The sequence below is a fragment of the Lutra lutra genome, chromosome 8, assembly GCF_902655055.1.
Source record: "Lutra lutra chromosome 8, mLutLut1.2, whole genome shotgun sequence".
NCBI lineage: Eukaryota > Metazoa > Chordata > Mammalia > Carnivora > Mustelidae > Lutra > Lutra lutra.
The window spans coordinates 29,814,986-29,829,846 of NC_062285.1; the positions used below are offsets into that span (position 1 = coordinate 29,814,986).

The following is a 14,861-nucleotide window of genomic DNA, read 5'->3' on the forward strand; positions in this document are numbered from 1 at the left end:
TATCTAATCCATATTTAATTTATTTTTGTGTATGGTATAGAAAATTGGCCCAGTTTCATCCTTTTGCATATAGTTGTCCAGTTTTCCTAGCACCATTTATTGAAGAGAGTGTCTTTTCCCCATTGTATATTTTTGTCTTCTTTGTTGTAGATTAATTGACTGTATGAGCCTGGGTTTATTTCTGGATTTTCTATTTTGTTCTATTGCTCTATGAGTCTATTTTTGTACCAGTACCATACTGTTTTCATTACTATAGCTTTATAGTATATCTTAAAATCTGGATTTCTGCTACCTCAACTTTGTTTATCTTTTTCAAGATTGCTTTGGCTATTTGGGGTCTTTGATGGTTCTATACAAATTTTAGGATTGTTCTAGTTCCGTGAAAATGCTATTGTTATTTTGATAGAGATTGCATTAAACCTAGATTGCCTTGGGTAGTATGGACATTTTAACAGTATTAATTCTTTCAATCCATGAGCATGGAATATCTTTCCATTTATTTGTGTCCTCCTCCTATTTCTTTTATCAGTGTTTTATGGTTTTTAAAGTAAAGGTCTTTCACCACCTTTGTTATATTTATTCTTAGGTATTTAATTTTTTTGGTGTAATTATAAATAGAATTCTCTTAATTTCTCCTTCTGCTACTTTCTTATTAGTGTATAAAATGCAACAGATTTCTGATTATTAATTTTGTATTCTGCAGTGTTACTAAATTCATTTATTATTTCTAATAGTTCTAATAGTTTAGGGTTTCCTATGTATAGTACTATGCCATTTGAAATAACAACAGTTTAATTTCTTCCTGAACAATATGGATGCTTTATATATATATATATTTTTGCCTGATTTCTGTAGCTAGGACTTCCAGTATTATGTTTAATAATAGTGGTGAAAGTAGACATCCTGTCTTGTTCCTGACCTTAGGGGAAAAACTCTATTTTTTTTCCCCATTGGGTATGTTAGCTTGTGTTTTTTCTTATATTGCTTTGTTATATTGATGTGTTTCTGCTAAACCTACTTTTTTGAGAATTTTTATCATGAATGGGTGTTGAATTTTGTCAAATTTTTATTGAGATGATCATGTAGATTTTAATCCTACATCACATTAATTTGTGAATATTAAGTCTATGCTTGCATCCCCAGAATAAATCCTTCTTTTTTTTTTTTTTTAAGGTTTTATTTGAGAGAGAAAGCATGCATGAGTGAGGGAGGGGCAGATGGAGAGAGACAAATAAGACTCCCTGTTGTGAAAGGAGCCTGACACTGGGCTTGATCCCAGGAGCCTGTGATCATGACCTGAGATGAAGTCAGATACTTAACCAACTGAGCCACCCAGGCACCCCAGAATAAATCCCTCTTGATCGTGGTGAATGATTCTTTTAATGTATTGTTGAATGTGGCTTGCCTGTATTTTGTTGAGAATTTTTGCATCTATGTCCATCTGTGATATTGGCCTTTAGTTTTTTGTTTTGTTTTGTTTTGTTTTGTTTTTGTATTGTCTTTCTCTGATTTTGGTATTAGGGCAATGCTGGCTTTGTAGAACGAATTTGGAAACTTTCTTTTTTCTTCTGATTTTTTGGAATAGTTTGAGATAGGTATTAACCCTTCTTTAAATGTTGTTAGAATTTGCCTATGAATCCATCTGGTCCTGGACTTTTATTTTTTGGCAGTTTTTTGATTACCAGTTCAATTTCATTACTAGTAATTGGTCTTCAGGTTTTCTGTCTCTTTCTGATTCAATTTTGGAAGACTGTATTGAAAGGTCCCCCAATGATAGGTCCGTGATCAAAGGAGCGAGACTGATACAAAGTGAAAGTCAAGCAAAGCTTTATTTTGCGCCAAGCATCGAGAATCAAACCGACCTTTCTGGGCTGCCTCTTACAGAGAGGGCGACCCCTCTCTGCCTTACTGACTAACTTTTATAGAGCAAAGGCCATGTGGTTGAGCCTGGCCACACACAGGTGGCCAGTGAGATTGCAACACACAGAGAAACCTGCATAGTCATGCTAGGTCACACATGGGTGGCCAATTGAATTACAGTTCACCCCATAGTAGCTATTTGAACTAGCCTATCACCTTGGTCAGGATTGGCGCCCAAAAGGCACCTGAAAGGTGGGGCCCACACTCCTTGGTAGCTAGGGAGACAGTATGCACGCCCCACTGATTGGATGTCTCCACCTGGCCCGACTCATCCCTGCATTCGGGCTCTGTTATCTCCACCTGACCTGATCCACCCTAGTATTTGGGCTCTGTTATCAGGGACTGGTTGACCATATTTTACTGGTTTCCTGGACTTGCTTTTAAGTAAGTTTCCCTGACGGGGGTGGGGAGGTGAGAGGGGTTGGGGGAGGGCAGGGTCAGGTTAAGTTTTACTGTTTAACCAGATGGAATTGCTCTGGCTAAATAGGCCCTTACAGTATGTATATATCTAGGATTTTATCCATTTCTTCTAGAGTGTCCAGTTTGCTGACACACAGTTTTTCATAGTATTCTCTTATTTTCTGTTGTATTTCTGTGGTGTTGGTTCTTCTCTTTTGTTTCTGATTTTATTTATTTGAGGTTTTTTTTTTTCTTCCTCTGATGAGTCTGGCTAAAGGTTATCAGTTTTTATCTTTTTAAAGAAGCAGCTCTTGGTTTCATTCATTGATCTTTTACATTTTTAAAAGTCTTGTTATTTATTTGTCTTCTGATCTTTATTAGTTTTTCTTGCTTCTATTCACCTTGGGCTTTGTTTGTTCTTTTTCTGGTTCATTTAGGCGTATGGTTAGATTGCTTGTTTGAACTTTTTCATGTTTCTTGAGGTAGGCCTATGTTGCTAAATATCTCCTTCTTAAAACTGCTTTTGCTGTGTCTCAGAGATTTTAGACAGTGTGTTTTCATTTGTCTCCATGTATTTTTCAGTTTTTTTCTTTGATTTCTTCATTGACCCTTTAGTTGTTTAGTAGCATGTTGTTTAGCCTCTGTGTGTTTATATTTTTTTCATTTTTTTCTTCTGATTTTTAATTTTATATCATTGTGGTTCAAAAAGATGAATAGTATTATTTCAGTTTTTAAATTTATTGAGACTTGTTTTGTACCTAACATATGATCTATTCTGGAGAATGTTCCATGTGCCCTTGAGAAGAATATAGATTCTGTTCTTTTGGATGGAATGTTCTATATATATGTGTTATGTCTATCTGGTCTAATGTGTCATTCAGAGACTTTTATTTCTTTATTGATTTTCTGTCTGAATGATCTTCCTACTGATGTAAGTGAAATGTTAAATTCTCCTACTATTATTGTATTATAATCAGTTTTTCCCTTAATGTCTGTTTATATTTGCTTTTTGTATTTAGTTGCTTTAATACTGGATGCATAGATGTTTACAATTGTTATATTCTCTTGTGGTATTGATCTCTTTATTGTTATGTAATGCCTTTCTTTGTCTTTTGTTAGTTGTTGTTTAAAAGTATTACGTCTGATATAGGTATTGTTACTTGGCTTTTTTTTTTTCCTTCCATTTGTAAGGGTCAGTATTTTTCCATTCCTTCACTTTCAGATTGTATGTATCTTTGGGTCTGCAGTGAGTCTCTTTTAGGCAGCATGTAGATGAGTCTTAAATTTTTTGATTCATTATGTCACCCTATGTCTAAGAAATTAGACCATTTAAATTAATTATTGATAGTATGTACTTATTGTCATTTTGTTAATTTTATGGTTGATTTTGTAGTAGTTCTTTTGCTCTCCTTCTTTTTAATGGAGGAGTTTCTATATTGTTATATTTGGCTTCTTTCTCTTTACTTTTTTGTATCTTTTATAGATTTTGGGTTTGTGGTTACCGTGAAGTTCATATATAACATCTTAAGCGTATAGCAGTCTCTATTAAATTGCCAGTTATTTAAATTCAAACACAGTCTAAAAAAACTTCTTTTTGTTCCTTTTATCCCTCCACAGTTTATGTATATGCCGTCATATTTACTTATTTTTACTCATAATTTTCTTACATTTAATTATGGCTTTTTTTCCTTAAGTTCTCCTTCATTTTTGAAGGATAATTTTTCCAGATATGTAATACTTGGCATTTGGTATTTTTTTATTAATTGCATTTTAAATATGCCACCACACTACCTTCTGGTATCCATAGTCTCTGAGGAGAGAAATAAGTGGTTACTCTTATTTTTTTTTTTTAAGATTTTATTTATTTGACAGAGATCACAAGTAGACAGAGAGGCAGGCAGAGAGAGAGAGAGAGGGAAGCAGGCTCCCTGCTGAGCAGAGAGCCCGATGCGGGACTTGATCCCAGGCCCCTAGATCATGACCCGAGCCGAAGGCAAGTGGCCCAACCCACTGAGCCACCCAGGCGGTATTTTTTTATTAATTGCATTTTAAATATGCCACCACACTACCTTCTGGTATCCATAGTCTCTGAGGAGAGAAATAAGTGGTTACTCTTATTGAAGGACTTTCGTACATATTATTTCTCTCTTGCTGCTTTCAAGATTCTATATTTGTGTTTGGCTTTCAACAGTTTTATTATAATGTGTCTTCATATGGATCTTTTTCATTTATTCTACTAAGAATTTGACATATAAATCCTTATCTTTTCTCAAATTTGGGAAGTATTCAGTAATTATTTCCTTATTCTTCCCCTCCCCCCTTTTCTTTCTATTTTCCTGGGAGTATTATAATGTCTATGTTGATATGCTTGATGATATCCCATAATTCTGTTAGGCTCTGTCCTTTTTTTCATTCATTTCTCTTTCTTCTCCTCGGACTGGATCATTTCAATTGGTCTGTCTTTAAATTGACATATTCTTTTGCTTGCTGCTGTCAAAACCCTCTAGTAAAATTTTCATTTCAGTTATAGTTTCTTTTGTTCAGTTATTTAAGTTTCCATTTCTAGAATTTGGTTTCTTTTTGTAATTTCTGTATCTTTCTTTATATTTGTTAAAATACTATTTTTTGTTTCCTTTAATTCTTGTGCATGATTTCCTTTAGTTCACTGAGTGTATTTAAGACAGTAAACTAAAAGTTTTTGTCTACTAAGTCCAGCATGTAAGCTTCCTTAGGGACAGTATCTGTTTATTTTTTCCTTCAAATAAGTCACAATTTCTTGTTTCATTGAGTGCTTGCTTCATAATTTTTTGTTGAAAACAAGATATCTTGAGTATTTTATGTGGTAACTCTGGATATCAGATTTCCCCCCTCTGTAAATTTTGTTATTTTTGTTTAGTGACTTTTCTAAGCGACTATTTTTTAAATAGACTTCATTTTATTTTTAGTTTTTTTTGAAGATATTTGACAGAGATCACAAGTAGGCAGAGAGGCAGGCAGAGAGAGAGGAAGGGAAGCAGGCTCCCTACTGAGCAGAGAGCCTGATGTGGGGCTCGACCCCAGGACTCTGGGATTGTGACCTGAGCAGAAGGCAGAGGCTTTAACCCACTGCGCCACCCAGGTACCCCCAAATAGACTTCATTTTTAGAGCAATTTTATGTTCTCAGCCGAATTGCATATAGTACAGAGAGTTTCCATGTACTTGCTATTCCTATGTATGCATGGGCCTCCTCTATTAACAACATCATGCACCAGAGTAGTATCCTTGTAAGATCTATGAAGTTATACTGACACATCATCATCACCCAAAGTCCATAGTTTACATAAGGCTTTCTCTTGGTGTTGTACATTCTATGGGTTTTAACTAATGTAAAATGATACAATAACAATATCATACAGAATGGTTTCACAGCCCTAAAAATCCCATGTGCTCCACATATTCATCTTCTTTTCCTTATCCAACCCTTGATAGCTTTATGTCTTTAGTTTTCCTTTTCCAGAATGTCATATAGTTGGAATCATACAGTGTATATAGTCTTTTTTGGATTGGCTTCTTTCACTTAGTAATATGCGTTTAAGATTCCTACATGTCTTTTCATGGATTGCCAGCCTTTTTTTTTTTTTTTTTTTTTTTTGTGCAGAGTGATTTATTGTATAGTTGTACCACATTTTGTTTATTCACTTACTGAATGACACCTTCTTTGCTTCCAAGTTTTAGTAATTATGAATAAAGCTGCTGTAAACTTCTGTGTGCAGGTTTTTGTATGGACATACGTTTTCTTTTCTCTCTGTCTTTTTTTTTTAAAGATTTTATTTATGTATTTGGTAGAGGGATAGAGAGCACAAGTAGGCAGAATGGCAGACAGAAAGAGAGGGAGAAGCAGGCTCTCTGCTGAGCAAGGAGCCCCATGTGGGCTCCATCCCAGGACCCTGGGATCATAACCTGAGCTGAAGGTAGGTGCTTCACTGACTGGACATAAATTTTCAACTCATTTGGTTAAACACCAAAGAGAGTGATTGCTAGGTATTAGGGTAAGAGTATGCTTAGGGGCTCCTGGGTGGCTCAGTGGGTTAAGGCTTCTGCCTTCAGCTCAGGTCATGATCCCAGGACCCTGGGACTGAGCCCCACATCGGGTTCTCTGCTCAGCAGGGAGCCTCCTTCCCCCTCTCTCTGTCTCTGCCTGCCTCTCTGCTTACTTGTGATCTCTCTCTTTCTGTCAAATAATAAATAAATTAAAAAAAAAAAAAGAGTATGCTTAGTTTTTAAAGAAACTCCTCAAAACTTTTTCCCACTGAAGTTTTTAACTCTTGAACTTGTCCATGCGGGGCTTCCAGCAGTTCATTTACAGCTTGGGTTTTCTTATCTCACTGCTAGTTCCTGTGGAGGTTTGTTCTCATGGATTTCTGCTCCGATAATTTCTGCTTCTCAGGATCATCTGTTTGTCTCTTTAATTTTTGGTGATGTGATTTGCTCAGTGATCTCAATTCTGTGATAGATACAAGAACAGTTGTTCATTTTCAGTTCATTCAACTTTTCTTGTTAGGACAGAGTGACTGACTAATCCAGGCTCTCTGCATGCCGGGTTGGAAACCAGAAGTCTAAGCTGTTTTGAATGTCTGTATTCCTTGATTAAATATTTTGTCTCTCAGGCCTCTGTTCCTATTGCTTATGGTTAGTTGATGGATTTGAGAAATATTTCCTTAAGTGCGTTGAGCCACAAAAAGAAAAAAAAGGAAAAGGAGAAAAAATTATTTCCCGTTCCTTCAAGATTGGCTTTGTGTTGGGGCACTCCTTCAGAGTTTAGCCGGGCTGTTTACAAATCTTGAGTTAGCTTTCATTTTCTGCTTGCTCTGAGCTAAAAATAAACCAAATGTGAGAGTTTAGTGTCTACTCAGATATTTTCTAAGCATGAGTCCTGGCTTGGGCAAATGCATGGCTTATTAGGATTCCCCCTTATATATGGGATCTTTTCAAAATCCTTTTTTTCCTAAGTAACTCTCTACCCAGCTTTTTCTTCTATGCTGTTGACATGTGTATTATTTGCCACAACAGCTCCAGGGAGCTGTGGTTTGTTTATTTGCCTTTCAATGGTGAGAAATGGCCTCCACTTATTTTTTTTTTTTTTTTTTTTGTTCTTTTGTTTTGGTTTTGTTTTGTTTCTTTTTGCCTTGAGAGAATTTTGAGCTACATGAAGCAAAGCAAAAGCTGCCAGTCCTTCAGGACTTCTCTTGGCTTCAGTGATACCATATGCCTATCTGGAATTTTAGTTACAGATTATTATTTCACTTTAAAAAATATCATGCTATCTTCTCCTTAGGAAGCTTTTTATGATAGCAGCACTGAGTGCCAGCCCCATTAGCCACAATTTTTTTAAGAATAGGGTATTTACTCAGGTGGCTAACAGACACATGAAAAGATGCTCAATATCACTCATCATCAGGGAAATACAAATTAAAACTACAATTAGATGTCACCTCACATCTGTCAAAATGGCTAAAATTAACAATACAAGAAACAACAGATGTTGGCGAGGATGCAAAGAAAGGGGAACACTTTTACATTGTTGGTGGGAGGGCAAACTGGCCAGCCACTCTGGAAAATAACATGGAAGTTCCTCAAAAAGTTAAAAATAGAACTACCCTATGATGTAGCAATTGCTCTACTAGGTATTTATTCTAAGAATTAAAAAAATATTAATTCTAATGAAAATTTGTCATTTACAACAACATGGATGGAACTAGAGTATATTATGCTAAGCGAAATAAGTGAGTCAGAAAGACAAACACTATATGATTTCACTCATATGTGGAATTTAAGAAATGAAGCAGATGAACATAGGGAAAAAAAAGAGAGAGAGGTAACCCCTAAAACAGACTCTTAACTATAGAGAACAAACAGGGTTGCTGGAGGGGTGGTGGGCAAGGGGATGGATTACAGATGGGTGATGGACATTAAGGAGGGCACTTGTGATGAGCACTGGGTGTTATATGTAAGTAATGAATCATTAAACTCTACTCCTGAAACTGATACGACCCTGTATGCTAACTAATTGGAATTTAAATAAAAAGTTGAAACAAAAAGAATAGGGTTTTTACTGGTTACCTTGCCTAGGTAGTTTTTTCTTGTGTTTACTTTTCTAAGAATAAATTTTGTAGTTTGCTAGGTTAGAATGTGTGGTGAAAATGTTTCTGAATCTTAAAATTTCTGAAAATATTTTAAAATAATAATAATAAATAATAAAAATAATAAAAAATAAAATGAATTTTATTTTGGCTTCACACTTACATGATAATATCTTTAAAATTAGAATGGTGGAAGTTTAATATTTTCCTGGGGTACTTCATATATGTTCTTCCACATTTTCATAGAATTTTCTGTGTTTAGTGTTTGCCTAAAATTGATTTTCTCACTTCTGATCAGTTTTCATTTTCCACTTTACCAATAGTGTTCTAGATTCAACATTACTAGAACTGATGTTTTTCTCAGTAGTTGAGAAAGCCTTTGTTCTCCAGGCTTTTAGTGGTTTATATAGTTTATTTAAGGTTTAAATAAACTCTGGCTCTAATGAATGGGTGAACTGATATATGATGGTTTCTCATCATCTTCTGAGATAGGAAAAGAGGTTTTGAGAACCTTGGAATCTCTGTTGATAGTGGGAAGAATGAGTTTATTCCAAGGTAGTATGCCTCAGTGAACATTAGTTTCTAAATCCTTGTGTAGCTGAAATTATTTTCCTTCAGACTTGGATATTTATTTACTTTGGTATGTTTTCTTGAGGATCTCAGCCCTTTTTGCTTAGATTTCTGGTTTCTTATTACTTAGCACAGGGATTCTCAAAACTTAGCATGCAACAGAATCAGTTGGAGGGCTAGTTATATTGCTGACCGTACTGCCAGAGCTTTTGATTCATTTGACTGGGGTCGGGCTTAAGAATTTACATTTTCTGCGGTGCCTGGGTGGCTCAGTCATTAAGTGCCTGCCTTTGGCTCAGGTCATGATTTTAGGGTCCTGGGATCCAGCCCCGCATCAGGCTCTGTGGGAAGCCTGCTCCTTCCTCTCCCACTCCCCCTGCTGGTGTTCCTCTCTCACTGTGTCTCTGTCAAATAAATAAATAAAATATTAAAAATAATTTACATTTTTTTACACAATTTTACACAAATTTACACAAACAAATATCTTTGTTTAGGTGATGCTGATGCTTTTGACTGTGGGACCACAATTTTTGAATTATTCCTTGAGAGTTAGTGTGGCAGAAGAGAGATTTTAGAGTAGCCTGATTTTTTAGTTGAGCAACTTTTTTTTTTTATTGCCTAAATGAATGTAGTAATATTTTTCTTCAACAAAGTGGTTAAAGACTTTTACCTGGATGTGATAGAATAGGCTTGTATTTTGTGTGGCAAGCATAATCATTTTAACATTACATTTTCTAAGTGTTAAGTCTTGGTATTTTGGATATTCAATTTATGTCACAATCTCCCAAACCATTTTTTTGCATTTTCCATTAAAAATATCAGGTAATAGTATAGTATTTTATAGCTTGATTTTTTTAGGCCTGTATCAGAGAAAAGTCATATTGAAGAGATAATGTTCTTATGATAATGCTTTTTATTACTATACTCTCTGTTATATGAAAAAAATCTCTTCCAAGAGGACTACTAATTTTTTTCTTTACCTATATTAAGAAAATATATGAAATCATATATGTGAATTATTTTGGCCTATCCTAATATAGATCTATAGAGATGGAAATTTTTCTAGAATTGAGTTGTCTATGCAAGATATACTAAAACTGTGTCTGTAATTATGAAAATTATGATTTTGGATTATAGATTTATAGTTTTAGTAACTTGTAATTTGCATTTTTCTGGTTGAGAATTATAGAGACATCACATCATACACTGTGAAGAATTCTTATTTTTAAATGTTTTAATTAAAACTTTATTTTCCAGATTTTGGAATCTCTTTTTAAGGTATGTTTAATATATTGCAGTTTAAGCCTACTAACATTTAGTACAGAAATACATATTAATGGGGAAGAGGTTTCTAAGTTTTGAGGAAATAAAAAGAACTCCCAAACTTGCTACTATGTATATTTAAAAATGTTATGTTCGAGTTGTACATTGCATTAGCTCCATTCTGAACCCTAGGATAAATGATAATGATGTTGGTTCAGGGCTAATATTTCATAGATAACTCACACACACATACACATACAAATGCACTCGTGTACCCATATGTTGGAATAGCTTGCCAATAAGTATTTCTTTTTTTTTTTTTTTTAAAGTGGTTTCAACGACAGGTCAATCAGATGGAAGAGGTAAGTATAACATTTCTTAATTGTAAATTAAATTATTTTGTCTCATCTGAAAATCAATTTGAAATAAAAAATTTTTGAATAATCATTTATAATCTTTTAATTTAGGTAGAGAAGGAACAAATGGGTAGAGCAAAATGTTTCTCAATGATTACATACTACATTCCTATGTGTATCTGGAATGCTCTGTTTGACACATTCTTTGTCCTAAAATTAAATAATGGAAATTTAATTATCATTTTTACTAATTTATATAAAAGAATGATAAGGGAAAAATTAGCAACTTAAATATTTCTCCTGTATTTAAAAAAGTATGTACAATATATTTACTTATAAAATTATATTTGGTTTTCTTTAAACTTAATGTTATTTTAATGATCTTTTTTTTTTTTTTTTAGATTTTCAGATGTTTTATGACCATTTTGAAAGCTAGTAGTCTCTAATCTTAAGGGTTTTTAATTCTATTTTGGGAAAGAATTTATGCTATTAATATAGCAGAATGATTTCTAGGGTAGCCTCAGTGATTTATAGAATGATTCTTGTTCTCTGTTGGTTGTGCTCATGATTTAGTCCAATTAAGCACCACTGAATCCCAGGTACTTTAAATAAGTTCATTTATTTGGGATATAAAATTAAAAAGTAAAGATAGAAATTGTAACTGTCTCCTAGCACCTTCTTATTTTACCTTTGGCTCCAGAGTAGACTTTTACGGTCTGTATATACCCTTTGCTTTAGGATAGATATGGCTGACATTGGAAGAGTGTTAGTAGCTCTTCTTTGCCTATGATAGATGGGTCATTATCTTTCCAGAGATGTAGGATTGAGGTGAAGTCCACTGTTCTCCCTTCTTATAAAATGTATACTTTTCAACTTGAACAATCTAGCTTGTTTTCTGCTTTCTTTCTTTCATCTTGCTACTTCTTTTTATTCTGTTTTATACATGGATTTGTCTCACTTTCTTCTATTTGTACCTAATCCTGTCAATATGAAGACCTATCCCAAATCCTAGCCTCTGAGTTCCTTGACTCCCCATCTCCCCAGAACTAATCTCTTTCTTTATCTTTGGCCCTCACTTCTAGTGATACTCTAGACCTTATCATTAACAAATTGCTTTATTTTAAAATCACTAATTCAGGCAACTTGTTTTTGAACTACATATTTTTATCTTGTCAGTTATTATTTACATACTATTCTGGCCACTCTTTGACTTTATCAAGACCATTAGTTCATTCATACCTTAACCTTCCTCAGTCTTTTTTTTTTTTTTAGATTTTATTTATTTATTTGAGAGAGACCACAAGTAGGCAGAGAGGCAGGCAGAAAGAGAGAGAGAGAGGGAAGCAGGCTCCCTGCTAAGCAGAGAGCCCAATGCCCCACACGGGACTCAATCCCAGGATCCTGAGATCATGACCTGAGCCAAAGGCAGCAGCTTAACCCACTGAGCCACCCAGGCGCCCCTTCCTCAGTCTTTTTTACTCATTTTTCTTTTCAGCTTGGAACATATGTCCTTAATAACAGTGAATTTCTTAACTTCCTACTCTTCTTTATCTCTTGCTTTTTTCATTTCACTAGCCTAAAAAATTTAGCCTTGAATAAATGCAGTTATTTACTCTTTGGGCCTTTAGCTTAGCTATGAAACACTGATGAAGAAAGTGACACAGTTATTCAAACGTAATTATTCCAAATACTGCCTTGTAATTCCTTTGCATTTCCAAAATGAATTTCAGTCCTTTTCATCTATCCTCTCAATCCCACACTCCCTCTGTCCCATTTTCATTTTCACTGTCAGCCAGTCACTTAAAATGCTTGAAATACAAGCCACTGGTTAGAACTCCTTCAGTTTGCTACCAAACAAAAATTTCTTTATATCCATGCTCATTCTATCTTCCTTTGCTCTCGTTAAACAGATATTTTTCTTCTTTCTACATAAGATTCATTCTCTTACTTGTTTTGGGTCTTAAGAAATTTGATCAGTCATTCTCTCTGATATACTAAACTTTTCCTAATCAATTGTGTCATTCCTTTCAGGTTTTAAATATGCTCATATCTAATTGATGCAGCATTCCCTCCAGTTATAGACCTATTTCTCTTTTGCCGTTCATAACCAATTTTTAAAAAACTACTTTGTATGCAAATTTGCTTACAAGGGAAATAGTTATTAGATATTGTTGGGGATAAAGGCAAAACCCGAGATTTATAAAAGAGAGAAGAGAAGGGGCACCTGGGTGGCTCAGTTGGTTAAGTGTCTGCCTTCTGCTCAAGTCAGGATCCCAGGGTTCTGGGATCCAGCCCCGTGTGGGACTCTCCATTCAGTGGGGAGTCTGCTTCTCCTCCCTCTCCCTCTGCTCCTCCCCTTGTTCTTCCTCTCTCTCTCAAATAAATAAAATCTTTTAAAAATTTTTTTTAAAAAGAGAGGAGAGAAAAGCCTTGCAGATAGTTTAGGAACAATGAAACTAGTTGAGTTTTTTATAAAAAAAAAAATTGTTAACTGGTAAATAGGCACTTGGTGAGGAGGTTAATCTGGGCATTCTGTCCTTTAAAGAGCCAACTAAGGCTATCAAAGCAATTAGAGTTGTCTGTGTATTTCTATAAAAACTTTAACAGTTTAGCTTAGGGTCATACTTTACAGGTTCAGAGCTAAATTTTTTTGATATCAATTTACTATATATACTCTTCTTACTTCCAAAGCATTCTCAGTCTACCCCAACTGGATTCTTTCTCCATAACAAAGAAAGCATTCTGTATGGTTCTCTGCAATTTTTATGTTGTTAAATTCAGTATGCAGTTTTCTTTACCTCAGCCATAGTTGACATTGTTGGTCATTTCCTCATTTTAAAAACACTATTTCTTTGAATTTTGTGAATTACACTTTCCTGGCCATTGTTTTACCTCCTTAGCTGTTTCCTTTATAGCACCTTACTTTTCTAAACAATAAATATTGGAGTGCTTCGAGATTTCATTCTATGCCTTCCTTTTTTCCCCCTTTACTCTAAACTTCTCCCCCTAGGCAACCTCAACCAGTTTTTCCATTTAAGAATTACCTTTATAATGGTAATTTAGAAATAGACACTTCTTGCTCAAAACAGTTTTCTGAACTCCTCTGGACTATTTCACCTCAAACCCAATGAGTAAAAACTAAGAATTTTTAAAAAATTAACATATAATGTCTGATTTGCCCCAGGGGTACAGGTCTGTGAATCATCAGGCTTACACATTTCACAGCACTCACCATAGCACATACCCTCCCCGATTTCCATAACTCAGCCACCCTATCCTGACTCCCTCCACCCACCAGCAACCCTCAGTTTGTTTCGTGGGATTAAGAGTCTCTTATGGTTTTTCTCCCTCCCAATCCCATCTTGTTTCATTTTTACCTTCCCTACCCCCACGACCCCCGGCCATGCCTCTCAAATTCCTTATATCAGAGAGATCATACAATAATTGTCTTTCTCTGATTGACTTATTCCGCTCAGCATAATACCCTCTAGTTCCATCCATGTCATTGTAAATGGCAAGATTTCATTTCTTTTGATGGCTGCATAGTATTCCATTGTATATATATACACCACATCCTATTTATTTATTTATTTATTTGTTTATTTATTTATTTATTTTTTACATCTTCTTTATCCATTCATCTATTGATGGACATCTAGGTTCTTTCCATAGTTTGGCTATCGTGGACATTGCTGCTATAAACATTGAGGGGCACATGCCTCTTTGGATCACTACATTTGTATCTTTAGGGTAAACACCCAGTAGTGCAATTGCTGGGTCATATGGTAGCTCTATTTTAAACTTTTTGAGGAACCTCAAAACATACTGTTTTCCAGAGTGGCTGCACAAGCTTGCATTCCCACCAACAGCGTAGGAGGGTTCCCCTTTCTCTGCATCCTCACCAACACTTGTCATTTCCTGACCTGTTAATTTTAGCCATTCTAACTGGTAAAACCAAGAATTTTTTACACTTAAACTTTGACCTCTTCCAGTGTTCCCTATCTTAGTGAATGGCAGTAGTATTTATCCTGTTGGGTAAACCAGAAGTGTGGTGATTTACCTTGACAACTCAATTTCCTAATATTCAGTACATTACTGAGTCCTATTTTTCTCTGTATCTACTATCTACACCTTAGTGCCAGTTACTGTCATTTCTGGGATTCCTGAAATCCTGATTTATGCATTCATGTTCACCAAGAGGAATCTTCAGTAAACATCTAATCTAGAATCTAA

At 34.9% G+C, this 14,861-nt stretch overlaps 1 protein-coding gene across 1 annotated transcript in view; it reads left to right on the plus strand.

Annotated features, from left to right (window-relative positions):
* CCDC7 (coiled-coil domain containing 7) overlaps positions 1-14,861 on the plus strand; it is a 404,782-nt gene that overhangs the window by 30,744 nt on the left and 359,177 nt on the right. Inside the window, exons 6-7 of the mRNA XM_047741462.1 lie at positions 10,267-10,287; positions 10,602-10,634. Coding sequence (XP_047597418.1) covers positions 10,267-10,287; positions 10,602-10,634 — 54 coding nt within the window. The remainder of the gene's footprint in view (positions 1-10,266; positions 10,288-10,601; positions 10,635-14,861) is intronic.